Source organism: Cotesia typhae, unplaced genomic scaffold, assembly GCF_013202065.1.
Source record: "Cotesia typhae breed Kobodo isofemale line unplaced genomic scaffold, CoteBio_Ctyphae contig_23, whole genome shotgun sequence".
NCBI lineage: Eukaryota > Metazoa > Arthropoda > Insecta > Hymenoptera > Braconidae > Cotesia > Cotesia typhae.
This window is the reverse complement of record NW_027423729.1, coordinates 4248637-4275130: the sequence shown is the minus strand read 5'-3', so window position 1 is coordinate 4275130 and position 26494 is coordinate 4248637. Positions and strand designations below refer to the sequence as shown.

Below are 26494 nucleotides of genomic sequence, written 5' to 3'. Positions count from 1 at the left end.
AATTTTTTTGTTCTGATTATTAGTTAAAATGATTATATTACTTTTTAAATTAAGTTTGTTTTAAATAATATACTTATACTTATAATAAATAAAATGAATCTAACTTTCTATTTAACATATTTATTATTTCAAAATATAAAATATAACACATCATTCGTCAGACACTTAGTTATACTTGTCATTGTATTTATAAAACGAAGAAATATATTGATGGATAATAAAACATTTAGTGAAGTAATTTATTAAAAAATCAATAAAACTTTGTATAAATTTTTCCAACAAATAATACTTGAGAATGAATATTCAAATAAAGTGATTAACCAAAATAAAACATAAAAAAAAAAATTAATAACACTTTTTAGCGTGCTGAGCACACCAAGCTGGAGAAATGGCATCGGCATAAATTTGGCGTACTTGCAGTCTTTCTCTCAAAGCTTGAAGACGTGGTTCTACGTCTTCAGTTCTCAGAGTATGAGAATCGCTCCACAACCTTTCACCAACTGCAGCTGCTCTGGGCCAAATACGAGAGTCCAAGCCGCCTTCGTTGACATATTCACCCCACATGCAAACTTCACCTCCAAGAACTCCAACCTGTTGTTGAAGAAACAGTTGATTAATTACCACTAAACAATTTAATTCTAATAGATAATTAAAAATGAAGCATACATTTCTTGGGATTCTATTATTGTAAGCGTCTCGCCATGAATGATAACGAGTTTTACCCCAGAATCCGTGATCTAGGTACCAGGCATCTTTGGTCGACATTATAAGTTTGTAACCACGCTGTAAAAGTTCGCTGGGTAATTCAGAAGTTGACTCAACCCAGGTTTGGATGATAAATCTTTTTTTATCAAGATACTTTTCAATTACATCTGGAGATGTAAGCGCAGAACTCCACAGCAATACATTGTCAATTCTGCCTTCTTTTATTTCATCAAGAAGCTTAACTTGCTCAGCGTGGAACTCACTCCAGAGCTTAAAGAAGTCATCGATATTTCTTCCCATTCCACGATCTTGCATCGCAGCTGTTATCTCTGGCGTTGAATTCCAGCAATTAATAAACACCTGGTTATTTTTACAGATTGATTATTAAAAATTAAGCAAAGAAAAATAGTACGAAAATAATTAAATAAATTACTTACTTCATCGCCACCAAGATGAATGACACTGCTGGTGCCCAAAAGAGCGAGAGTGTCTCTATAAATATCTTTTAAAACATCAAGAGTACGAGGATTGACTGGATTTAGCTGACCACATGGTGGCTGGACACAAAAATCTCTCCACGGTTCCTTGTTAATGCAAACCGCCAGAGCACCTAGTCCTGCTGCTTCGCTCCATTCCCATCCGGCACCTGCATGAGATGGCGAGTCCAATTCTAGAATAATTCTCACTCCTCGATACTTGGCGTATGTTACTATGTAACTTAAATCTTCTGGGGTGTAGATCATTTCAGGTGAGTATGCTCCGTACCTTTTGGACAATTAAAATCAATCAATAGCTCATAAATATAATCACCTTTTTTTTTGCATATTATTAGCAGCTTTTAGATGAAATAAATATATTACTGGGACATGAGTGGTCGATTTTTAATGTGAAGTGGAAAACTTTGAGTGTCAGTAGCATGCCAGTGCAGAACATTCATCTTGGTAGCAGCTAGCCCATCTATAGTTCTCAAAATAGCGGGAACGGATAGAAAATTTCTTGCAGTATCTATTAAAAGTCCACGGTGAACGAATATCGGTTTGTCCTGGATCTTTGCTTGGTCAACTATCACTAGTCCTCGCGCATTCGACGTTAAAATGGGTGCAAACAACTGTGACAGAGTCTCCAGAGCATGACGAGCTCCAAAAACCGTCGAAGCGGTAACGATAACATCTATTTTGTTTTCTGGAATTTTAAAAACAAATTTATTCAATAAATTACTAAAAATAGTAATTATTTACAAGTGGGGTCAGCTATTTTAATTTTAATTTTTTTTGAACGAAATTTCTATTTGATTTTATTGGTATATATTTTAGTATATTTAGTTAAATAGGGTGGACCCCACTTGTATAAATAATTACCAAAATAATTATTATTAATTGCAAGTATTATAATTATCATTTATAGGGAAACCTTTGGTAAATATTTGAAGAGTATATTCTTCATCTGTGCTCCAGTCGAGTTCAATACTCTCTGAAATAATTTTTGTGTGAACCTTGACTGAAGAATTAGCTTTTACGCAGTTTTCTCCACACATCCATCTTAAATTTCCAACAAATATGTCCAACGCTTCGGATAAAAATGATCTAGTTGATCGAGGAACTTCTTGTAGACCAAAACGGACTTCATTGGGATGCGTTAGTAAGTACTGCAAAGTTAATTATTAATTATAATTATTGTTATTAAAATTTTTAAAAAATACAACAATGATAATGATAATATATCGTACATTTTTTCCGATGGTGATAGGTCCCGTTGGAATCGGCCAAAGACCTCCAAGTGTACCACAGACTAGACGACAAGCTGCTAACGTCGTATGGTGACCTTTGAGCTTCAGCTCTGCTGGGTCAACGATCGAGATTGGTTTGTTCGTTCGCTGGCATTGGTCATTGATACATTCAAATGTTCGGAAAAAGCTGCTCATAGATATAATGTTTGTTTTTTCTTTAAAATCACACTTTATTGGTTTAATCTTTACTAAGAGCGATAAAAACTAATAAGGGGTCGTTATGAATGTTAATGCTCGTAAACAGGATGTTGATATGCTTGTAAGTAAGAGAATTTTTTATGAGCTTTAAATACAAAAGATTACAAGGTTTCATGTAAGTATTAAGGTATAATTATCTTCAGCAGGTGTCCTGAATGCTTACAGTAATTAATAGTAAAGTTCTTTATATAGTTTTTGTAACCGTATTTCTTGTTTATTTGAAATAATTGGCTAATGTAATTATAACTTACCTAGTTTGATGACTGCCCGGAGAAGATGCAGCAGGAATAGCAACAAAACAATAAGAAAAACAAGAAGAAGAAACGAGTATAAGGATCCAGGCCACGATAAACTTCATTTCGACGCTTGCGAAGTGAATGAAAGTAGAATAGAGAAAAGTTGAATTGAAGTATATCTTTGATGATTAATCAGAGGTATAAAACAATAGACTGACAAACAATGTTTGGTCTTGAATAAAAGGTTCTCCCAGTTAGGTTTGTCGATTGTAATTGAACTTAGAATAGAAGTTCACCATCGAACTTGGAATAAGGGAACTATACTACTGTACACAAATGTTGCTATTACTACTACTAGTACTATTATTTTACTACTATTACAACTACTACTACCACTGCTGATCCTCGTTTCTTCCTTTCTCTTTCTCTCGTAAACTCTTTCTGTATCTAACTATCTTTCTTCCTCGTTCTCTCAAACATAGAACAAGGCAACTGATTGTTCGCGGTTTATTTGTGTTAGCTATGTGACAATGTGTAGAACAAATGGGGGAACTTTTATCCGAGTTCGCTGATTACATTTGAGCGAGTCTGTCCGATAAACTTGGTATGCTTCAGAATTTCATATATATATATATATATATATATATATATATATATATATATATAAAAATTAATATTATCATTTAAAAACATTCATTTATGTTAAGTATATATATATAATTATTTTTTTAATTAATTAATTTTTTTTTTAATTATTATTTCACAGACTAATTAATCAGCGTTTAAAGAAGAATTTGATTTATTGCAATTTGATTATTATTTATCTGCACACAAGATAAAAAAAAAATAAGCAAAAAAATAATTGGATAATGAAATTGTAAACACAAGTCACTTAATTTATTTATTAATTTTTTTTTTAAATGTATTATTGACTTAATTGATCTTGATAATCAATTTTGTATCGGAGCCAAAAATTTACATAAAATTATGAAACTGATAATAAATAAAAATTGTATTTAGCAGGTAATGTTTAATGTAATGCGAACTAAGTGTCTGGTGTGTTGTAACGCAAGACCGCGTTTACCAGAACGACTAGTGTAAAGTTTTGTACGAGAGTTGCGGTTGCCGGTCCCGCGAGAACTGAACTTGAAAGGTCTCCAGGAGGAGACTCATACCCTCGTCACAATTGTCTCGTTCTCCTTCTATGCTATTCTTTACAGCTCACTTTCTCACTCATTGGCTTTTTCTTCTTTTCGTTGAGTAGAAAGAGCACAAAACGTGTAACAACATCCACTACCGCAGTGACTTTTATTTTTCTTTTCTGTTTCTCTTAAAATTATACTTTTATTTTATTATTATTCTTCTTCTCATCATCTTCTTGCACCCACTGGTCTGCTGTTGACCCACTGTACTGATGAAATAATCGCATCTGCATATTACCTCTTCTGTCACATTATTATTAAGAGTTATTTTTTTTAAATTATAAAATTCTATTAATCTGAATGCAGAAACTTATTATTAAAACTGGATTTATGCTGATGAATTGCAAAAATTATATAATATCAATACTGAAAATACAACAATGTTTAACAATTGACATACGTAAGTTAATTTTTAATTCAAAATTCATCTTATAATTTATTATTTATTTTTACATAGTATTAACTTTTTTTTTTATTTTCTTTTTTTAGATTTTTTTTATCAACTATTAAATGGAATCTTCGTCTGGTATTTACCTAACAACAGTATGTCCTTTGCTTGACTTCTATTAACGACGTAACTACATGATAGCACAGTTCCGGCGTTGCAATTATGTGTTTTAATAATAGAGATATACATATATTATTATATATATATTAGATATGCAAGTTGCAAATATTTACAAGAGCTTCATGACATTTGATCTTATGTAGATAAATATATAAATGAAAAAAAGAAAAACTCGAATATTTTAAACAATAATAATAATTAATTAGATGAAGTAGAAAAAAATAATAATAATCACAGAAACACATCAGCTAAATGTTATAATCATTAAAAACTATACGTGTAAGTATATATTAAACTAAAGAATCGATAAATCCCATTAATTATTATTGCGATTGCCATTTAAGGTAACGTCCAGTGGTTCGTCTATGGATCTCGTGGCAGGACTGAGATCATGTTGCGGTTTACTTGGAAGATGATGAAACATCGGTGGAATTTCTGGATGACGCGTGGGCATCGGTGTTTTTATAGTAAGATCCATTTCTGATTCTTGGGGTCTGTCCTGAGGAGCTAAATCGACTTCGATGTCTGTTGGAGATTCTGAACTTCTTGGTGGTGAGCCACAGCCACATTTCACTCTTTCCGGTGATTTATCGCAGTTCACTGGGTACCTAATTAATTAAAATTACACCTTATTAAGATCTTGATATATTTTGATCCGTAGATCATAAAACATAATGATTAATGAAGAAAGGATAAATTACCCATGGTGTGGCAGGATCCTGTAGTCTCGACAGACTGAATGGTTCGGATTATCGGGAAGTTTATCCGGTGATCCGGAAGTTATTTGCGGCGGCGAAAGACCAGCAGAAGGTGGCGGAGTTAAGGAATCAGAACGCTCGACTCCTGGAGCCGGTGGAGGTCTAAGAAGAAGTGGTGCAGCGCTTCCTAATCCTAGACAACGCATTCTCCAAGCGTCTTGAAGAAGCTGAAGCCGGGCTTGCTTCCTCCACTTGGCTCGACGATTTTGGAACCACACCTGAAGAAATAAAGTAAGTAATTAATTTAAAAAAAATTAATTTTTATTGTCTAGTAATTATATACCTGGACTCTTGCTTCCGAGAGGGAAATTCTCAATGCGACTTCTTCACGTAAAAAAACATCAGGATAGTGAGTCTTCTGGAAGAGAGATTCAAGCTCTTGGAGCTGTTGAGGAGTAAACGTCGTCCGGTTGCGTCTCTGCGTCCGAGAAAGAAGTAAAAAAATTAAATAGAAGTATGCCTATATATTTTTATTTAATCATAAGTGTAAAACTATTACTCAGATTTATATTTCACTTTTTATTATTTATTTTAATGATAATAAATATTCACTTATTAACACTTTATAGTTTGATTGCTAAATTGAAGATGATAGTGACGTTGAAGTAAAGATGAAAAAGAAACGTACACTGACCTGACGCCGTCGGCCGAACATGTACTCGGTAAGAAGATCAGCTTGTGGTCCAAGAGGTGATAAATAAGGTCCAGCCATAATTGCGATAATTTGTTTAGTTTAATTCACTCAACACTAACAGCCAATATATATATATATATATATATATATATATATATATATATATATATATATATATATATATATATATATAAACTAAAACTCAAACTTCCGGACTTTTAGTCCTTGTAAAGAAGAAAACAAAAATAATTAATGCAAAACTCTATCAACTTCAGCATGAAAGAACATGAGTTGATAAACAGAGGAGATTTGTTAGTGGTCCAAGTGATGATGTGAGACTGAACGAATCTGCGCCCTCGAGTGATAGTCAGCATCCCTCGCGACGTTGAAGGGTCGCTCGGGGGTTGCGCTGTATGTCATTGGTGGAGTTTCCCACAGAGGCGGTTCTCTTGGTGGATGTGCCTACCACCCTCTTTGCTACTGGAGCATCTGAAAGAGAGAAGAAAACTCTGAGCAGGACAATGAGTACTGAGAGCATGCAAACGTAATACTACATAGTTATATCATTTGTATATAATATGGTTTAAGTGAGAAAGAGAGCAATATATGAGGATGAGGGTGGCTCGCGTGCTACAATTACTTTACAAGGGTAGCCAGTACCACTACCACCACTACCACCACCACCACCACCACCACCATCATCACCGCTACTACTACCATTACCATCACCACTTATACCAAATCATTGTCTTCACGATTTTCCCCACGTTATATCTTTGTTAAGTTATTTCCATTCGATTGTGGCTCCAATTCTTCCCCATTAAGCTTTTCTTTTATCATCTTCTTTTTTAAAATACGACCAAAAAGCAGAGAAATAAATTTTTTTAAAAGTCACACATGGAATTTAATTTTTTGGAGGAAGAATACAATTATAAGATCAGCTATCAGCTGTAAATCTTCAAACCTGGCAATCAAGAATCAAGAATCAAGAATAAAAATTAAGAAAATAAATTTAATTTTAAAAATTATAATAATAAAATGACAATGGACGTGAATACAAATGAAGTTGAGTTATAGAGACATACTCGGGGTAAATAAAAATTTTGTTCCCCGTCATCATCGACAAAAAAACAAGCTGAGTTTATTCGTAAAAAATGGGGGGCGGCGGTAGAGGCGGCAGAGGAGGTGGCTGTAGTGGGACGAGAAAGTTGGGTTGGGGAAGAAGCGCACAACGCAATCTTTTTAATTATGAGAACGTGGCTTTGTATTTCATGTTTGTTTTGTTGTCAGCGCGCTACTCTATTCGGCTTTTTTTATATTATAACGTGGCGCGGGAGGCTGATGGGTCAGGGGCGGAGGGAAACGACCGAGAGAGCAAAAGAGAGAAGAAGAGCGAGTAAGTGAGATAGAGAAGAAACAGGGGGTAGAAGAGTGAGTTGGAGCCAGGGTGAGATTGCTTTAGTAATGAATTACATGGCTTGGGGCTATGTGACTCTGTCTGCAGGTTCTCTCCGACCGCCGCTACCACCACTGCTTCCTGGACTCTCTCTCTGACTTTATTTCTATAACTCTGTAAATAACGTACATATATTTTTAACTTTGTTCGTGTACTCCTTTATGAGCATAACTTTGAGAGCTTACTGTACAGATACAGACATTAACATAAGCCCGTATATAAATCTGATGAGCTTCATACTAACTATTTCATTTGTCAGAAATTTGTGTACCACATAAATCCTTTTTACAATCCTCTGGTGGAAAATTTTATTTTACAAGCTAATTACTTTTATCGGATTCGTTTGGTAGCAATAAATTCCCAGGTAAGATTGCACATTTTAATAAAAATTTTTTTTTTTTTTTAATAACCAATAATTTTTTTTTTAGGTCTCTAGATAAATTATTGGTCACCGAAAATCCGGTGAAAAAATTAAACTTATTGAATAAACCAGGTAACGATGAATCAAAGCCCTGGCAACACTATTGTTATAATGGAATCAAGATCGCCATTGATTGAGAAATACAATGTTGCCGCCCCAAAACGCCCCAGTATCTCTCGCTCTCCCTGGTACATTATTAATTCCCTTGTCAAAAGCTCACAACTACCCCATTGCAATGCGCCACCGCGAAATACCCGTTCTTTACTTTCACCCCCTCGCTGATGCTTTTGCTGTACGAGTTGCAATCGTTTAATTTACTTCAGCCACGCCCATTTACTTTCTTATTCCCTCAAGATTAAATTAAATTTTACAACTCCGTAATCCAAACATAATTAACAACAATAATTACCAAAAAAAAAAAAAAAATTAAATAATTTTCTTCTTTTAATTTTTCTTCATCAAAGCTGAAGACTATGAATCAATCAACGAAACAATAAACACTACACGTGCTTACTTTGATTGACTTGAAATAATTACGAGTAAAAAACAATTAATCTCATATATTTTTAAAAATAAAATATCGCGACACATGGTCATGAACATGGATTTAATTTACAGCGATTGTGATTGCGCTAAACCTAAACAATAGCTTATACCCATTGACTATGAAAACCTACTACTTTTTTTTTTTTCAACCGTCCTGTCTAGCCGATCCATCAGCGGGTGGTTACACTCCCACTTTTCTTTCCTCGTTTTCTACATCAGTTTTTTTTTTATATACCAACACGTATTCTTTCGCCCCAATTCATTCAACCTTCTGGATTAATTGACTTTTTCAATCCTGTGCATAGATTTAACACAAATATATATGCGCCAACTAATACTTTCAGCCTCATATATTAAAATTGATGCTGATAATAACAAAGATGATGATGATGATGATGATGATAAGTAGTGTAAGTAAGGCTACAGACTAACACAATTTTATTTAAAAAAATTTTCACAAAGTGTATTGTCTTTTCAGATTAATCCATCAAATTTATGACGATCAGTACCGAGGATATTCTGGAGGATAGATTAATGAAAGAGTTCGAATCCGGTAGCTGGCATTTTGTTGGACGTAATTTAAAATTTTGTGGGCTTATGGTTTTATTTGGCACGTGACGCACATATGCTATGGCGTCTTGTGTGATGACTTGATGACAAAGATGATAAAGGCGCGTTGATACGTGAGCAAAAGAGAAATTGATAAATGTTGTGGATGTAGCGTGAGAGAATTCCTCTCGCAGATAGGATGAGGACGCTGGTAGAGACGCATCGGTGGTGGTAAAGGGTAGTCGGGGGATGAGAAAACATTAATCTAGGCATGTTTTGTAATCTCCGACCGCAGTCTATCTGCTTTTACGTTATATGTATGTATATTTAAATGTATTTGTATATGTATATTTATAGAGAATGTACATAAATGCATGTAAATATAACAAGAGCAAGTGAATCAGTGTGTATATGCCGGTTTTGTACTTTATTATTGTGTGCGTGTTGGCATATAATGAAAACGCTGTTATTGCTTGGCTATAGAGTATTCACAATGGGCTCGAAATACATAAATTCAGAGAAGAGAGAAATATGTCTCTCAACATTCGTTCATTTTTCGTTGTTGCTTTATCTACCTAGTACTAGCTACGTACCAGTACATATTCTCTTTCCGGAGAACGAGAGAGAAACCAATGAAATTACAAAGCGACAACATTCAAATATATACTGAGATTAATATTTATATTATTATTATCATCAAGATTTTATTTATAACTGGATAGAAAATTTAGAGTATTTTAAATATGATGAAAAATGTGAGTAAACAACTTGGTAATTTTCTTTTCTTCTTTCAGAACAAGAAAATTGGCTGGTTACACCGCCAAGAAGAAATAAAAAAAGTATAATCAATGAAAATGGTCCGGGTGAACAATTGTCGTGTGACAAAAGGCTCGGGCACTTTTTCGGCTCTTCAGTTTCATTTACCATGTAATAATGCAAATGAAAGAAGTTCTGGGGTAGCGCCGAGCCGAGTCTATTCCCGAGACCAAGAAAAAAGGAAATAAGCTTGGAGGTCCAGAAAATAGTGTATAAGGAGACTTGAAGAGCGCACAAGACACGATATTTACGTAGTCTCATGCCAAAGATGCTGAAAAAGAACCGGGCAAATGTCTTGGTTGATTTATTTGCACAAAAGTGCAGTTTTACACACAATCTGTCTGGTTGAGACCAAAATACCTTTTCTATTCTTAAAGTGCATCTACCGTTTAATGTAAGTATAACTTGAATTAAAAATTAATGTAAAAGCTTTTTTTTTTTTTAATTATTTATATAAGTAGGCAACTCATTATATTATATTATTAATTATTAAAATTTCCATATATTTATTTTTTTTTAATCATTTTATTTTAAATACTCCCCGGCCGTCTTGATAAAAAATGTACACAAAAGTATTGTTATAATAATGAAAATTTTCTTTTCATGAACGTTAAGTTAATGAGACAAAAAAAAAAAAGTATAAAAGAATAGAGAAAATAAAAAAATAAAATTTTTTTCTTGAATTTTTAAAGTTGTCTTCTGAGTGCACCTATTCTTCTTGCAATACATTATTACCGAGCCGACGAGTACGACGAGTGGAGGACGTTTTAGGTGGTGTCATGAGTCCCTAAACTCAACGGGTGTACAAAAGACAACGAGTAGCAGTCAGTGTTTGGGAAACGTTTTCTATCATCGTGTCGCTGGTTGTTTATCGAAGCGGTAGCAGTAGCAGCAGCAGGTCTGTCGGTGAGATAGCTTTATTATTTATATATACTTATTTTATACATAGATATAAATTTTACCTAACATTCATACATTTATTCACCAACTGCTTAGCTATGTAGCTAGCTGTTGGAGGTATCAACGAGCGACCGAGCTGGATATGGGCTTTTAACGGAAGTACTGAGCGGAACTGCACGCGCCAACACCTTCCGGGCATATTTTTTTTCTTTTTTATTTTTCTACTGGTACAACAAGACTATATGAACCTACGGACATATAAGTGCTGACAGAAATAGGTATGTATATTTAAAATTTATATACATATCATGTCTTGGCTTCTTTTTTTAACCTATGCCACTCTGATTTTGTCAGCCGGGCACTACACGTGGATCCGGGCCAAAGGGATCTCAACATAGCTCCTCATTATCATTATTACATGCAGAAGACAGTCTCATATGTGCATACCGCAACATACGCATATAGAAATGCGTGAAATGGCGAATACAAGGGTCGGAAACAATAAAATGTCGACGGTATAATGTATAAAGATATGTATTCGTTTCTTTATCTCGCATAGTGGTCTTTTGTCTTTTAACAAAAAGACAATAATAATAATAATTATTATTATTTGTCTTATTTTCTCTAAATTTTAAATTGTAAAATTACATATATTTTTTTTCTTTCAGATTGTAATGAAACATTAGTCTAATTACTTTGGGATTAAACTTGTCAATAGAAAACCGAAACACGTTTAGTCGGTATTATATAAGTGACATCGTGAGCTTTTACAAGGTCCGAGGAGGTGTTCCCTAAGCTCGGTTGAATGCATTTACACTGGGGATAAGTAAAGCTCATACATGTGCTTCTGGGTTTTACTCACACGTTGATCCATGTGTGTATACATATGTTTACAGATCCGGCAAGTAAAGTAAGAGGGATGATACCGTATATAGACAAATAAAATGTAGGTACCCGTGCAAGGGAAAGTAACCAGTCTACAGTGGGTAAGAGAAGCTAGATGAGTGGAGGGTGTACATCCTACAAATATATATACGTGTGTATGTATACTTTGAGCAGTGGTAATGCGACTAAATGAATCCACTAACGGGGTTGGTTTTGCCTAGATGGTAATAGTGGAAGGGGTAATTAAAACCACCCTCGTGCAGAATCACCAAGCGAGATAGATAAGCCCACTACCGCGCGCTTCAGTCTCTCCCCTTTTCTCTCTCTCTCTCTTTCTCACTAAAAACTTCCAACTGTTCGCTTTACTGTCTCATTTTATTCTATTTACTTCATTAATTAATTCGCTACGTTCAATCACGACCGCAAAACTAATTAAAAAACCATTTAATGAAATTAGATATATATATTTTTTTTTTCATCATATGACTATCAATTTTGCTAATTAATTTTAATTAATTAATTAAATAATTTTAAAAAATACTAAATAATAATTAGTAAACTTTCAGAGGGAATTATTGAAGGTCTGTATAAGATAATTATGATTAAAAAATAAATTAATAACCAGTTATTGAAATAATGTTCAGAATAATTGATAAATAATATTGACGAGGTATTTTATTTGTTTCATTTTTTTTTTTTTTTTTTATTATTTTCAGAGAAACGGAAGAAACAATATTTTTCCCACGAGAATTATTCAGATAAAATACCGGCTCGAGATTCATGAACGCTTGGTACACAGTACACTCTGAAGCATCGATGACAACCTCACGTAAATGGAACTAATTACAGTGATCACAACGACGTCCGGATGCATATATAATTTGACATTCATCACACACAGACATTGGTATCAATGTATGTACATAAATATATACAAGATAGATGTGCAAAAACTGCATACTTGTTATACATATACATGTTCGTATGTGTATATGTGTGTCTCGATGCATTGTTGATGGGAAAAGAAAAGAAAGAATGGAAAAAAAAAAACTAAATCCTCGGGATGTGCCTTTGTGCATCCCCGACAATTGTTAAACTCTTTTTCAGTAGGGAGAATAATATCGTTTTCTCGTTAATTAGGGTGCTAATTACCAGCAATTAATCATTGCTACTCGTTTATTTCGATTTGTACATTCATACAGTCAATATGATAACCAATCAATGGAATTGTCAGTGTATTTTTAGGCATAATGCAGACATCATCCATTTTTAATTAAAATATATTAATCGGTAAGCGTAATAGTTGATTATTAATTAAAATTTTAATTTATACCAATTACTATTAAACGATAATATTAATTAACAAAAATATTAATTATACTAAAATTAGCAGAGATCTAAAAATTCTGTGAATTTTTATAATAAATTAATTATTATAAAAAAAATATTTTCTAAAAATTGTATTTAAAGTTTTTCAAGTTTTTTTACAAATGAAAATTTTTTTTTTAATTTTTTTGTAATAATTTTTTGAATAAAAAAAAGTAGAAAAATTTTTAGATGTCAGCTAAATAAATTTTCATAATTTAGTATCATAAATATTAAATTATTTTAAAATAAATTAATAATAATAATTAAAACAAATAAAAATTTTTTTATTTGTAGGTCGATCTTAAGGGAGGTCAAGCGAATTAATGAAAGGTATTAGAAGGTCTTAAATGGAGATACAAGAGAGATTTTACGATGAGGGATGGTAGCGGATGAAGGTTGCCGTGAAAAGCCAATAGCGGTTTTAGTAGTAGCTTTCGGCGATGCCATAAAAAACGGATAGGATAGACGGTGGTTTTGGTCGTTGCGGCATCTTCGGGAGAGGTAACTTTACTACTAAAATTCTCTTTTTGGTTCCTTCTTATATACTCTTACTAAAACCATAGTAAATTACCCTCGGACTTGAGATTGGATGTGTTTAATTACTGTCGAAATATCGTTAATTAGTCAGCCATTTACTCCATCGTTTCGCGAATAAGGATACCAAAGTATACTTATACCATGAATACTACTTGGAGGTACTTCTCTTTAGCATCATTGAATATTCAACCCGATAAAGTTTATCCTTTGCGTAAGAACAAGACGGAGAATAAATAAGGAGGAATAAGTTGTTGGTAGATCCAGAGCATCAACTTCATCACGAGCGATCTCCTTAGAAACGAACCGAGCAACCAAGTGCTTTCTCTGTTATCTTCTCTTTAATGTAATCTTCTGTCTTTTACCGTTGCTCTATTATATTTTATTACAAAAATTTTATTCACAAAATATTTCAGTCTTGTGAGATAAAATAGAGCACTTTTATTCTAATATTAGTTTTGTTCCAGATAATATTTTATGTCAAAATTGTTTATGAATCACTCAATTTTGACTACAACGACTAATAAAAAATCATATAAGTAAACATCATCAAGCAATTATGTCTAGAGGGTTGTTAAAAAACCACAATCAAGTCAACAAGTCATATAAAATGTGATGACGCGTGTCTACAATACACATGTCAGACGTCCTACGGTTGTAAGCACGCTTTAAAAGACCCCATGGGACTGAAAATAAATAAAATTGTCAAGCCTAAGTGGATTTGTAATTTACTAAAAATATCAACACCTTATATCTCGACAATTAAAAAAAAAAAAGTAAGTAATACTTAATTAAGAAAGGAAAAATTTATTTTGAAAAAAATGAGAAATTTTGTGGTAAGAAATTAATTTTTTAAAAATTTTTATTTCTTGGCTGAAGAAATAAAAATTTTTCTTGTTGAAAAAAAAATTTTCTAGATTTGAGAAAAAATAATTTTAGATGAAATTTCGCAAGTTGTCTATCTAAAATTATTTTTTTTACAAATCAAGAAAACTTTTTTTCAACAATAAAATTACTGTGAGAAAATTTTTTATTTATTCAGCTAAAAAAAAAAAAATAATTACAAATTTTCAACAAATTAATTTTTTGTAACAACAATACCCATTTTTTAAAAAATAAATTTTTTTTCTCTGCATGATTTAAAATTAGATTATTAATTAATAAAGTTAATAAAACAAATAAATTTAATAAGTAATAATTTAAAGACAAATTTGTTTGATGAGAGAATAATTATTACAGGATTAAATACAAGATTGATATGGGATCAATTTGTTGATGAGCATTGGAATTGAATGAACAGATTTAGGGTTGTGATTTGACTTTAGCGTAAATGAAATCACGTGCTGAGTTTTGGTTGACCCCAAACATTGAGTAGTGCGCCTATAAGATTAGTTTTGCATTGTTGTGAGTCTGAAAAGTGATTGGGACGAAAGGGGATGATGACGATAACGATGATTATTATTATACGATAATGCTTGGGAATTGGAGTATTGGTATACTAGTCTGATTGTTCCCCCGAGTATACACACATATGATGGGGACCAACAACTCCATTACACGGTATTACTCTCGAATGAACGGACGCCTCGCTCGACTTCAAACGTGCAATCATCTTACATTCATAAAGTTCTATCATATTCTCTATACTATTATTTTTATTATTTTTTCTTTTCATTTGATTCCTTTAAAAAAATTCGTTCAAACAAAAACCTCCCATTTCATTTATGCTGGAGATTAATTCACTGGCATTACTTTTTTATTCTGTTGTTTTTTGTTTTATAGATTATTTTAAGATGTGGGGGATTTAAAGTTTGCCTGTCATTCTCTGGAGTGTGATGGTCCGTTATTTCCATCTCAATTAATATTTTAATCAAGCCTCTCTCGCTTATGGACAAGAGAAAATTTGTTCCGTTTACGTGCCCTCAAGCGTTCGTTTCTCTCGCGCGGGCCAATACAATGCCAGGATCCAGCTTTTCCTTCATTATAAACTTTTTTAATATATTTTATTTTTTATTATCAACTATTCAAATATTTTTAACAAAACACTCACTGGTATTTTTTTTTTTTCATGGTTGTATTATTTATTTTTAATTTTTATTACTAATTATCATCTTTATTATTAAGAGAATAAGAAAAATTTTGTCTCCAGAATAGTCAATAATTAAGAAATGACCTTGTATCTTATGAAATATTGACATTTTTAAAGATATAAGCTTATTCCGACATTACACTCATCGAGACCTTTCATTTGAGTACCCACATCAATTTTTCATATATTTATATATATTACATATATGTATATATGAAAAATATATCAAAAATGCATGTGGGTACTCAAATGAAAGCTCTTGATGAATGTAACATCGGGATGAGCTTATATCGTTAAAAACGTCAATTGTTAAGAAAGTACAGTGCAATTTAACAAAAGTCATTATTTACTAAAACCAAATTTTATTTATTTATAGTTCACAACTCACGGCAGTCACATAATGTGACTGCAAGGTTGCTAGTTAATTATTACTAATTATTATTTTTTTGTTAATTAATTTAGATAGCAGACAAATGACCTGGAATAAATTAAAGGCATTGTAGATATGATGAAGAGTCGATGAGAACTTTAAATAAAGGCATCGGATGTCTGAAAAACTCAGATGGATGGAAGACGAGTATTAAGAGGAGGGAAAACAAGGTACAGACACTAAGGGAAAATTCTAGCGAATCATACCTGGCCGACAGTAAACAATGCCCATTGTCCAGCATATTATTTTCGGCACTCATTCGCTATTTTCTCCTCTCTCTCCTCCAGCGCCGCTTTCTCTCTCTTCCTTGGTCTGCTTTTTTCCTCCAACTTCCAAATAAAAAGGAAACTCGCGAATTTTGCTCGGCCGTTTCGCGCTCCACGAATGAATGCAGTTCTCTCGGTTTTACTTTTTTTTTCACCTTTAGTTTTCTTCCTTTTTTTTTTTTATCCATCTGCGTCGTATCCTCTATCTTCAACGATTTCGGAGCCGTTTGCAAAGTATCCTGACCAGCGCGTTACACAATACCCCATTGTTTTCTTCTTTTTGTCATCCTGTTTGTATTTTTTAGTCACCTGTACTGATATTTTTTATTTTCAATAATTTAATTTATTATGATAATAATTAATTTAATTTTTTTTTTTTTTTATTAACTTTTGAGTTCATTACATCAAGTAACATTACACAGAAAATGCTTTGATGTTTATTCATTTAAGACTTATTTAAATTATTTTAAAGAAGTTTAAAATTAAACAATAATAATTTAAATAAAAGTATTAAAATATTAATTAATTGTATCAAACTTTGGTTTTTAAAATTCACAAGCAAGTGTTTTAAATTATTTAAAACAAAGAAAAACAATGATTAATTAAGACAAATACTTTTGTAAGATTGTAAAAATAATTATACGAACAATGATAAAATATATTTATAAATTAACGCTTATTATACTGAACTATAATCTAAATTCTTCTTAAGTACTAGTTATCACGGATTTACAATTACCATAGTTCCAGTATGCGAGTTAATTCATAAATTTACATAAAAAAAAAGGATTAAAAATTATTAATTAAATGTAAGACAAGCATGGCTAAAAAAATAGTAAAAATATTAAAAGATAAAATTAAAAAATGATACTTAATGACAAGCTTGGCTTTGGCCAAACAGATAATTAGATGATGAATAAACATTTGGTGGAACAATAACAGGCACAGTAGAGTTATTGACAAGTTGGTAGTATACCTCTCGAGATGTCAAATTAATTGCTTGATTTTGAGTTTGATAAAGCTGACCTTGGAATTCATACATGATTTGATTGTTGCAGACTATTGAAATCTAAAAAAAATTATAAATGTATTTAGATTATTTTAAAATAGAATTTTTTAAATCAATTATCCTGTAAAATTAAAAAATTGTTTACCTTACAAATAAATCCAACAGGTACAAACATTTGCATACAAATAAAGTGGCATCGGGCACCGAACTTTTGAGCAATAAAATTTTCTAAAATTTTTTTGTAGTCCGTTGGAATGATACACGGCGGGCTGATTGGAGCTATGGTGACACAACCGATCTCCGGAGAAGTGCTTACAGTCGACGGTAAACTGCGATTAACGTCAGGACTACGTGGTTCAGCGTTCTTGGACTTTTTCTTTGTACTCTGACGTTTATTGTTAGTACCATTTGGTTGATTATTCTGGATAAGAACTTGATTATCGCGGAATTTTTCTGTACCAGCTGCTTCTTGAATTGCGCGCTGTCGCTCTTGTATTTTTGTTGAACCAATTGGCTTAGCCCAGCAAATCTCCCACTGTTGTATTTCCGCAATTCCATTTGGAGCTAAAAAATATAAAATCAATTTTCATAAATATTCATAAAAAATTTTATTATTTTTATTTATTAATTATTTTATATTTACCATTCATGATCTCAAGTACTTTTTTAGCCATTTCACGAGTTTCATAGTGAACAAAAGCAAAGTGATTAATTTTTTTCAATTTCAGAATCGGTACACCAGTTGTTCTGTGGAAAACTTCACGGACTTTTTGGTGAGGAAGCTCCAATGGTAAATTTCTGACGAACAAAGCAGTCACCTGAACAAAAAAAAAAATTATCATCAGATTAGCTGACAAAAATTAATTTTTTTATGAAAATAAATTTAGCCAATATTTAATGATTTTTTCTAACAAATAAATTATGGCAAAAAAAATGCATATTTAGAAATTTTTAAAAATTAAAAATGCAATTTTTTAAAAATAATTTTTTTATTAAATAAAATTTAAAAATTTTCTAGTGACTGCTAACTTTAATGTCGTTTATTTTTTTGTAATAATTTTTTCAATAAAAATTTTTAGATGCCGACTAATTTAATTTTCATGAAAAATAAATGAAAAAAAATAATGAAATTAAAAATTTACTTACATTCTCCATAACTTCATCATCTAAAGACTCTCCAGGCTCAGGATCTGCCCAATCAACAGCTACTTCATGGTCCCACAACATAACTCTGCCAGGAATGAGCTTACGTCTTGCCATTGCAGCTGATCGGTGATCTTTAAACTCGACAAAAATGAATCCACGATTTTGTGTACGATCTTGAGCATTTGGATACAAATAAATGTCTGAAATTCCGTCGAGGATTTTCCCCAATTCTTCAGCAAACTCAGCTTTTTTTTTATCTTTGGGAACACCTCCAAAGAAGAGTCTGCAGTTGTCAATAGATTTAACGACACCAATTTTATGCCCAGGCCTTATTTCATAGCCATCAAGCATAGTACGAGCACGTCGAGCAGTTTTGGCATCTTCATACAGTGCAAACGCGTAGCCGCGAGTAGTTCCAGAAAAATCTAGCATCAACCTCAATTCCAGCAGACGTCCAGCCTTCTCCAACACCGGCATCAGTTCATCTTCATAGCAGTTTCGTGGGAGGCGTCCCAGAAAAACTTCAGCTCCTTTGATGCGGTCACGGTACTCCTTGGTGAGCTCTGGAGCTGTCAAACGACGTTGGCCATTCTCTTGAACTAACTCGTAGTGAGTACGATTCATCAAATCGATTAAACGCTCGGATATACAACACTCATTAGTTTTTTCTTCTAACTCGCTCATCACTTCACTTGAATAATTTTCCATAATTTTTATTTTTTTATTTAATTCAGTTCACTTGATTATATAGTAATTATTAAAATTATTTTTACTTGATTGTTTTATTTTTTAACGTAAGACAAACCGCGGACTGATTGATATAATTAAGTCAATCTCTAACCAAAGGTGACTGAGGAATGAGATACTTACCCCCGAAATTAAATTAAACTACTATATTTCTCCCGCTCTCGATTTTAAATTCTCAGAATTGTAGATAGAGAAATTTCTTCAGCCAATCACGTTAAATTTAATTAACTTCTCGGCAACGACAACGCCACTCGATACCTTTTTTTTCAACTTCTAACTCTTTATCCGCTGGAGTCGCGAAGTCAAACAAAGACATTGTAGTAAGAAATTTCGCAGAACTTCAACTGTCGTTCCATTCGGAGAATTTTTTTACCTAAACACGCAATTCCGAAATTCATTTTTTTTTGTGTACGTGCAATGAGTAGAGAAATAAAATTTACCATAATTTTTATAATTTTATTAATTTAGAAAACAAAATTTTTTTGTAGGAAAATTTTCACTTACCATCCTGAAATTAGGAGACATTTTTTTTATTTACATAAAAAATAAACTAACACTCATAAAAAATTAAAAAAAAATTGCAATTATTATTTTCTTCAATTTTTAAGGTATGTAATTGTTTTTTATGATGTTTTTTATATTATGAATATTAAGTTAGCCGACATTTAACATGACATTGAAGTTGACAGATATAAAAATTTTTTTAGATATTTATAGCAATTAAATTATTATAAAAAAAATTACGTTAAAAAGTTTCACATGTAGAAAATTTAAAAAATTGCATATCTAAAAAAAAAAATTCACAAATAAAAAAATTCCAAATCTAGAAATTTTAAATAATTACAAGTGAAAATTAAAAAAAAAATTTTTTTTTATAATCGATTTTTAATAAAAAGAAAAAAAATTGTCACATGTCTAATAATTTCAGTATCATTAAATTATTTGTTAAAAAACAAATTTTTAAATTTATTAATTTAATTTTTATTTTCATTTCATAATTATTATTATAATCAATAGCTTTTGAAATAATTTTTTCAACTCATATTCATACTTTTTATTTTGTAAGTACAATGATTCGTTATCATATATATATATATATATATATATATATATATATATATATATATATATATATATATATATATATATATATATATATATATATAAAATTTTTTTTATATAAGTATTATGTGTTCAGTTGATGTTTTTAAGTGATGTCTTTTATTAAAATTTTTTTTCAGACTTTAAAAGCACACAAATAAATTGAAAGAAGCTTTTAATTGATTGTCATCGAGCATCCACATAAACCCAACGTACTTTGTATGGACGTAAGAGAGTAAGAAGAAGAGCTCGAGCCAGATCAATTGAGTAATGTAAAGAGAGTAACAGAGATAGTACTAGCTTATGAATGCAAAGAATATTTTACGATTCGTCCATTAGCATTGCCGCAAATTTGCGACAAAGCGGAATCCATATTACTCGACATCATATTCCTCTATTTGTCTCTCGCTTGTACTCTCTGTGTATCTTTACTTACTCTTCTGGTAACGTTCTAGTACACGGAAAGTCGCGCCGACGCTGAAAGAGACGAGAGGCGGTCCCGCGCGGGTGGTAGAACAACGGGGTATATTATAACAATGCTATCCACTGCTCCACAATCACATATATACAGGGGCCCGGCAATAGCCAACTGGAGAAAAGATGAAGAATCGCATGCAGCCTCTCAGCTCATTGTTTTCGCGAATATCTGCTGACTCCTAGGGGGTATGTATCCTCGACATTCTAAAATAGCATCATGATAATCATCAGCATAAAAAAATAATAATAAACATTAAACATCCATTGAAAACTTCCAATTAGTATTGTCTTATCCCAATATATCAAATGCTTGATTTGCAAAATCGCATATTCAAACAAAACAAAATTTTTTTATCTCGATTATTATTATTTCTTCTTTTTCTTTCAGATCCTGTTATTTATTTATTTATTTATTTCCTTCAATACAACCAACAGCGAAAAGGCCAATAACAGGGTCTCTAAATAAGTTGATACAGATTACAAAGTATAACTTAAAACTAAGTGCGCTGTACTGGTAACTTATACAAAAGAGAAGTAATAAAACAAAAATAATAAGATATAAAAAAATATTGGAGTATTTACAAATATAGTATCATATTATAATTAATTATAATCTAAGTCATCAAAAAGTTGACGGATCTAATTGATTATTGGAGCAGTCATTAACGAATAGTATTGGCTGAATAATTAAAAGATTTCCTGTACGTTGGTCATACAGGAAATAAATTAACGCGATTGTACAGATTTTGATTAATATGTCTGGTGTGTATCGTCATGATTCTGTGATGTTGAAATACTAGCCTCCGGCTTATTATATACGTACCTCTAATATATCTCTATATATGTTCACATATGACTTCTTCGGATATCAGTGGTATTTCAAATTTATGATTAACCACCATTATATTCCGTACTATCGTGTTCACTGGTATTAACACCTGTAAATTTACATGTCACATTTAGCTAGCAATAGCCAGAGGTACGTATGTATATATCTTTTTTTTTTTTTTTTTTAATTTCAGATTATGATAAAGAAGCACGATATATATAAAAATGATAAAAGGCTCTTTGGAATAACTTCGATACGAATTACTTCACGACTTTTCTTTTACAATTATTAAACATATAATATGTATAGTAGCTCGTGGGTACTTTTCCAATTAAAACGAATGGTAATGATGAATATAAAAATTCTTTATACTGATGATTCTTTTATATATTTGCAACGAATATTAAAGATACAACTTTTTATCATTGGATAAGAGTAAGAGGGAAAAAAATTAAAAAAATATGTGAAAAAGAAGAAAAATAATAGACATATTACGATTGTAGATCGATTGTCTTCTTTCATTCGGTCCAAACTTTATTTTTTCTTTCAGTACCTTAGATGTAACACACGGAGCTTTGAAGTATTCCGCAAAACTGTTGACAAAAGCACGGAATGATATGCTAATCGTACTTGCCAATCCAGGGCTGGAGAGAAAACTAGTGTATATATAGGTATGACAGCTAAGGGATGCTCACCCTCTCTTACCAGTAGAAAAAAAAAAAAAAAAAAAAAAAAAAAGTAAAACGCAAAAAAGTCATCCACACAACTTTCTCTCTTTTCTATCCATTAACTCAGTCTCTAAAATTTTATGACTTATTTCTTTTATCATAAAAACTAACAAAAAAAAATATTTTTTACAGACTATACGAATTAATATGTTTTAATCTCCAGAAGATAAATATTTATTGGAAATAAATGGAATTGAAAAGCGATTTAAGATAAAGATAGACCTAAACTCAATTGTCATCTGTCAGAATTTCCACAGCATCAAGTCCTTGCAAAAGTTGAACGTAATCGCGCTGTCAAGAATAGCAATAACAAACGGGGAGTGATATAAAGAGCACGAGTCGTCGAATCAAGAGTAGCAGCAGTATAAAAAAAATGGGATGAATAAAACGGCAGAGTGTTAAAAAGTTGAAAATAATAAAGAAAAAAAAAACTAAGAAATAGCAAACAAGTAGAAGTAACACCAAGAGCTCTAAACAAAGGAAGAGAAAAACGCATAGAGTTTAACAAAAAAAGGGCGTCAAAAGTCTTGACGCGATTTCTCGCGGAGGAATATCTCATCACGTAATGTCTGTAGGCAGCTCGATGGAAGGAGGCGGTAACAGTTGAAGTTATAGAGATGTAGATGGTCCAGAGGGGAAGGTGGGGTGGAAAGGCCAAAAGATAAAAAATAAAAAACAGTAAAGGGGAGATAAAGGGTGCGAAAAAACGGATGAGCGAGAAAGAAAAAAGTGTAATCATATGATGACCGTGTTTACGAGGGATCCAAGAGCAAGGGGAGTCAGGGGATACACATCGATGTAGTGCAGTTTGTAGTCAAAAGGATGGGCAGAGTAAAGGAGTGTAGGGTAAAGAGGCAAAAGAGGATGCTAAAGAGTGAGAGGGCGGAAAAGGGCAGTTACATTTTTACATAAAACATATTTATTCACGCGAGACCCCCCTAGCTAGCTCACGGCTCACAATGTCGAACTCTCTTTTACCAAGGACACAGTTCATCCCGCACATACGGGAGCTTAACGCGGTGTTGGGGGTGCGCGTGCATGAAGATGAGGATCAGGGGACTAGGGGAATGATAACAGAAAGGTGTACAAAGTGAAAGTCATAATGTAATCTCTTAATGGGAGCATCAAACATAACGCGTACAGTAGGCGTTTGTATCGTCAGTATATTATTTTATCCATAAATGTATCATTTTTTTTTTCTTCTTTTTTATATCTATACATACGTGTTTTATTTTGTAGAGATTTATTTGTACTCAGATGAATTATTTTTTCTTTTTAGTGGATACGTGCGATATTTATACGATTTGATTATGCAAATGGAGTAAAGAGTACATCTGATTCTTCTACGAGGACCTTTTCATCTTTTACTGATGGCCCTTGAGTTTTAGATAGACCCTTGTGATGAGGGCACTTGAGATGGGGCGCTGAACCAAAGGATATTCATGATAGATCGCTACTAATGGTCCTGATCTTCTCGATTTAATCCAATGATTGCTTTATACGTTAGCTACAAGAGATTTAAATACCAAGATAAATTTATTTGATAGAAAATAGATAACAAAGTCTTTAGATGATTAGTTTTGGTGGTGGGTTTATTTAAAATGCGGGCTGTTGTATCAACTGGTGCAAGATTGTAGGCTGGAGATATTCTGATGGTACTTTACATCTGTCGGTTGTTTCTCTATCCAAGGTGGCACCACTTTCTAGCTAGCTTATATTTATTTCAAAATTTTAACTCTCTAATTCAGGTAAACTACTTTTATTTTATAAAATTAAAATAAAAAAAATTTACAGCTACTAGAGATAATTATTTATACAAGATATTTATGAATAATTTCTTTTTTTAGCCAGTCTTCGTCGAATTGCAGATGGTTAGCTGGTATTGATAGAAAATGAATTTTACCAGCTTCGTCCATTTGCTGCAAACCCAAACGATCCTGAAATAAAAAATTAATAATTAAATTTAATTTTATTGTTTGATATTTCAGAATCAAGTACCTCGATATAAAGATCAGAGTCTTGAAGTGTCTGTAGTTCAACTGATTGGCCAGGTTTATAAAATCCGAACCACTCACTCTCTCGTGGCTGTACCATTGTATCTTTCTCAAACATGACAAGCACCAAAGTCTCCAGACGCTGAAGATTTTCTTTGTAAGTCTAGAATCATAAATCATTCATATTATTAAAAGAATACATAATTAAGAAATAACCTTGTATCTTGTGAACTATTGACATTTTTAAAGATATAAACTCATCCCGATGTTACACTCATCAAGAGCTTTAATTTGAGTACCCACATGCATTTTTGATATATTTTTCATATATACATATATATAATATATATAAATATATGAAAAATTGATGTGGGTACTCAAATGAAAGCTCTTGATGAGTGTAACGTCGGGATGAGCTTATATCTTTAAAAAGGTCAATAGTTAAGAAAATACAGTGCAATTTAACAAAATTCATTATTTATTCAAACTAAATTTTATTTATTTATAGTTCATAACTTACGGCAGTCAAATAGTGACTGCAAGATTGCTAGTAAATATAAATAGCAAAAAAAAATTAATAATACATAAAAAAAATTTTATTGCTATTTTTACCTCATTGACTACGAGCTCATTGTTGATATCTGCCAAAAAGACACTATTCTTCCTGTACTCGTCTTCTTGCAGCGAATCGTGCCAGTATTCAGCTTGTACAAATCGATTCTGTATGAAAGACAAGTAAGCTCCATGGTTTAGCATTCGTCTCAAGTAATCGCAAGCTTTATGCTCCAAAGATCCGCAATTAGGAAGCCCGTATACACCTTGATGTTGGCCACCCAGCGAAATGAGATTTTTCATCTGTGGAATTGGACATCTTTCAGCTAGACCTCGTAAGAATTGTCCTCCTTGTGAAAATCCAATTGCATTGTATCCGTCCTTTAAACTCGGATCATTCGCCAAGTCTTCACAAACTTCTTCTATTTGTTCGTTAACATTTTTAAAGTAACTGTTCTCAACGTCCTGTAAGTAATAATTATTTATTAAATTATAGCACTAAATATTTATTAGAATTAATTTAATCATAAATTAAAAAAGTAATTACCTCTATAACGTTATTTCCAATTTTTACAGACTTAACGTATATACCTGGTATTTCTTCTTCAATAATATTCTTTATTGCTCCAAGACTAAATGAAAAGCAGCAACTGTCACCTGAAGAATAAAATTTTAAATTTACCGCTTGGGCTTGTAAATGACGCATAGTCAGCATTTGAATCAGGACAGAGTGGAAAATAACACCCGACAGCCATCACAGTGGCTATAATTTTTTAGATTTACTTACGTATGTATATAGCAGTATTTAATTATTTTAAATTGAACTATTTGTCACATGCTTGTGCAAACTTACCCATTCCATGCCACAGTACCACAGGTGTGGGATTGTTATTTTTTAGAGCAATCAAATGTTGACAGGAATTTATTACAAAAAATATAAAGACAATTTCTGCTTTTAAACTATACATTTTCTTTGCAATTAATAAATTTATAAATACTCTATCAATATTAAATTAATTTAATATATTCACTCTAAAGAGTGATTGAAATTACAGTGATGTTCTTTAAAGGTCTCGACCTAACTGGTTGATCAAACTAAATATCTCCCGGCGCAAACTCTGTGTACTTGTTTATATTTTATTATTATTCCCAAGTACATATATATAACATAATAATACAAGCACGCCTCGAACGGATTCCACAGGAAACTTTCTCATTTAATTATTTTTAATTATAAAAATTATATTTCTTCTGATAAAATCTTTGATTTTTTTTTTATAATTAATAATCAGATAAATTTAATAACTGCAATTAAAAATATACTATTCTTTAATTTAATCTTTTTAATTTTATATTTACAATTAAAAGTTATTGTACGATTAGAAACAATTAACGGGACTTTTTTTATGACATTAAAGTTAGCTGTCATTTGACAATTTTTTAATTTTTTTTAACAAATTAATTTCTTCTAAAAAATTATTTAAAAAAAATTGCATTTATATTTTTTTTAAATTTCTAAATGTCAATTTTTTTTTGTTTTAAAAATTCTTAAAATTATCAACTA

General features: G+C 31.8%; 4 protein-coding genes and 1 long non-coding RNA gene across 5 annotated transcripts; 1 reads left to right on the top strand and 4 right to left on the bottom strand.

Annotated features, from left to right (window-relative positions):
- Positions 1 to 100: 100 nt before the first annotated feature.
- LOC141524882 (chitooligosaccharidolytic beta-N-acetylglucosaminidase-like) lies at positions 101 to 3312 on the bottom strand. The gene is made up of 7 exons (XM_074239026.1): positions 2941 to 3312; positions 2432 to 2618; positions 2116 to 2350; positions 1566 to 1887; positions 1143 to 1470; positions 667 to 1065; positions 101 to 591 (listed from the first exon to the last, which is right to left on the bottom strand). The coding sequence occupies exons 1-7, from the start codon at positions 3045 to 3047 to the stop codon at positions 346 to 348; spliced, it is 1824 nt and encodes a 607-aa protein (XP_074095127.1). The 5' UTR covers positions 3048 to 3312; the 3' UTR covers positions 101 to 345.
- A 1128-nt stretch (positions 3313 to 4440) lies between these two features.
- LOC141524884 (uncharacterized) lies at positions 4441 to 5124 on the top strand. Its single transcript, XR_012478767.1, has 3 exons — positions 4441 to 4527; positions 4617 to 4974; positions 5040 to 5124. It is a non-coding gene; the product is annotated as an uncharacterized LOC141524884 (long non-coding RNA).
- Positions 4966 to 6165, bottom strand: LOC141524883 (uncharacterized). Its single transcript, XM_074239027.1, has 4 exons — positions 6082 to 6165; positions 5737 to 5871; positions 5397 to 5671; positions 4966 to 5303 (listed from the first exon to the last, which is right to left on the bottom strand). Exons 1-4 carry the CDS (start codon positions 6163 to 6165, stop codon positions 5012 to 5014), a joined length of 786 nt encoding a protein of 261 aa, XP_074095128.1. The 3' UTR covers positions 4966 to 5011.
- A 10093-nt stretch (positions 6166 to 16258) lies between these two features.
- On the bottom strand, positions 16259 to 19622 carry LOC141524887 (putative RNA-binding protein 46). Its single transcript, XM_074239032.1, has 4 exons — positions 18503 to 19622; positions 18000 to 18174; positions 17502 to 17920; positions 16259 to 17416 (listed from the first exon to the last, which is right to left on the bottom strand). Exons 1-4 carry the CDS (start codon positions 19208 to 19210, stop codon positions 17219 to 17221), a joined length of 1500 nt encoding a protein of 499 aa, XP_074095133.1. The 5' UTR covers positions 19211 to 19622; the 3' UTR covers positions 16259 to 17218.
- Positions 19623 to 24127: 4505 nt separating this feature from the next.
- On the bottom strand, positions 24128 to 26367 carry Ppt1 (Palmitoyl-protein thioesterase 1). The gene is made up of 5 exons (XM_074239274.1): positions 25784 to 26367; positions 25478 to 25587; positions 24991 to 25395; positions 24383 to 24541; positions 24128 to 24321 (listed from the first exon to the last, which is right to left on the bottom strand). The coding sequence occupies exons 1-5, from the start codon at positions 25896 to 25898 to the stop codon at positions 24196 to 24198; spliced, it is 915 nt and encodes a 304-aa protein (XP_074095375.1). The 5' UTR covers positions 25899 to 26367; the 3' UTR covers positions 24128 to 24195.
- Between the last annotated feature and the right edge of the window lie 127 nt (positions 26368 to 26494).

What these genes read in the sequence shown, in the direction of transcription:
- LOC141524882 (XM_074239026.1), bottom strand. Translation starts at nt 3,047, where the DNA reads ATGAAGTTTATCGTGGCCTGGATCCTTATACTCGTTTCTTCTTCTTGT. An exon ending in TTCATCTTGGTGGCGATGAA is followed by an intron (nt 1,066 to 1,142) that starts GTAAGTAATTTA and finishes AAAAATAACCAG; the next exon opens with GTGTTTATTAATTGCTGGAA. An exon ending in ATAATAGAATCCCAAGAAAT is followed by an intron (nt 592 to 666) that starts GTATGCTTCATT and finishes CTTCAACAACAG; the next exon opens with GTTGGAGTTCTTGGAGGTGA.
- LOC141524883 (XM_074239027.1), bottom strand. Translation starts at nt 6,165, where the DNA reads ATGGCTGGACCTTATTTATCACCTCTTGGACCACAAGCTGATCTTCTT. An exon ending in GCCGACGGCGTCAGGTCAGT is followed by an intron (nt 5,872 to 6,081) that starts GTACGTTTCTTT and finishes TCTCGGACGCAG; the next exon opens with AGACGCAACCGGACGACGTT. An exon ending in AGGATCCTGCCACACCATGG is followed by an intron (nt 5,304 to 5,396) that starts GTAATTTATCCT and finishes TTAATTAATTAG; the next exon opens with GTACCCAGTGAACTGCGATA.
- LOC141524887 (XM_074239032.1), bottom strand. Translation starts at nt 19,210, where the DNA reads ATGGAAAATTATTCAAGTGAAGTGATGAGCGAGTTAGAAGAAAAAACT. An exon ending in ATGATGAAGTTATGGAGAAT is followed by an intron (nt 18,175 to 18,502) that starts GTAAGTAAATTT and finishes TTTTTTGTTCAG; the next exon opens with GTGACTGCTTTGTTCGTCAG. An exon ending in AGTACTTGAGATCATGAATG is followed by an intron (nt 17,921 to 17,999) that starts GTAAATATAAAA and finishes TATATTTTTTAG; the next exon opens with CTCCAAATGGAATTGCGGAA.
- Ppt1 (XM_074239274.1), bottom strand. Translation starts at nt 25,898, where the DNA reads ATGTATAGTTTAAAAGCAGAAATTGTCTTTATATTTTTTGTAATAAAT. An exon ending in TTGGAAATAACGTTATAGAG is followed by an intron (nt 25,396 to 25,477) that starts GTAATTACTTTT and finishes TATTACTTACAG; the next exon opens with GACGTTGAGAACAGTTACTT. An exon ending in ATGAGCTCGTAGTCAATGAG is followed by an intron (nt 24,542 to 24,990) that starts GTAAAAATAGCA and finishes TTATGATTCTAG; the next exon opens with ACTTACAAAGAAAATCTTCA.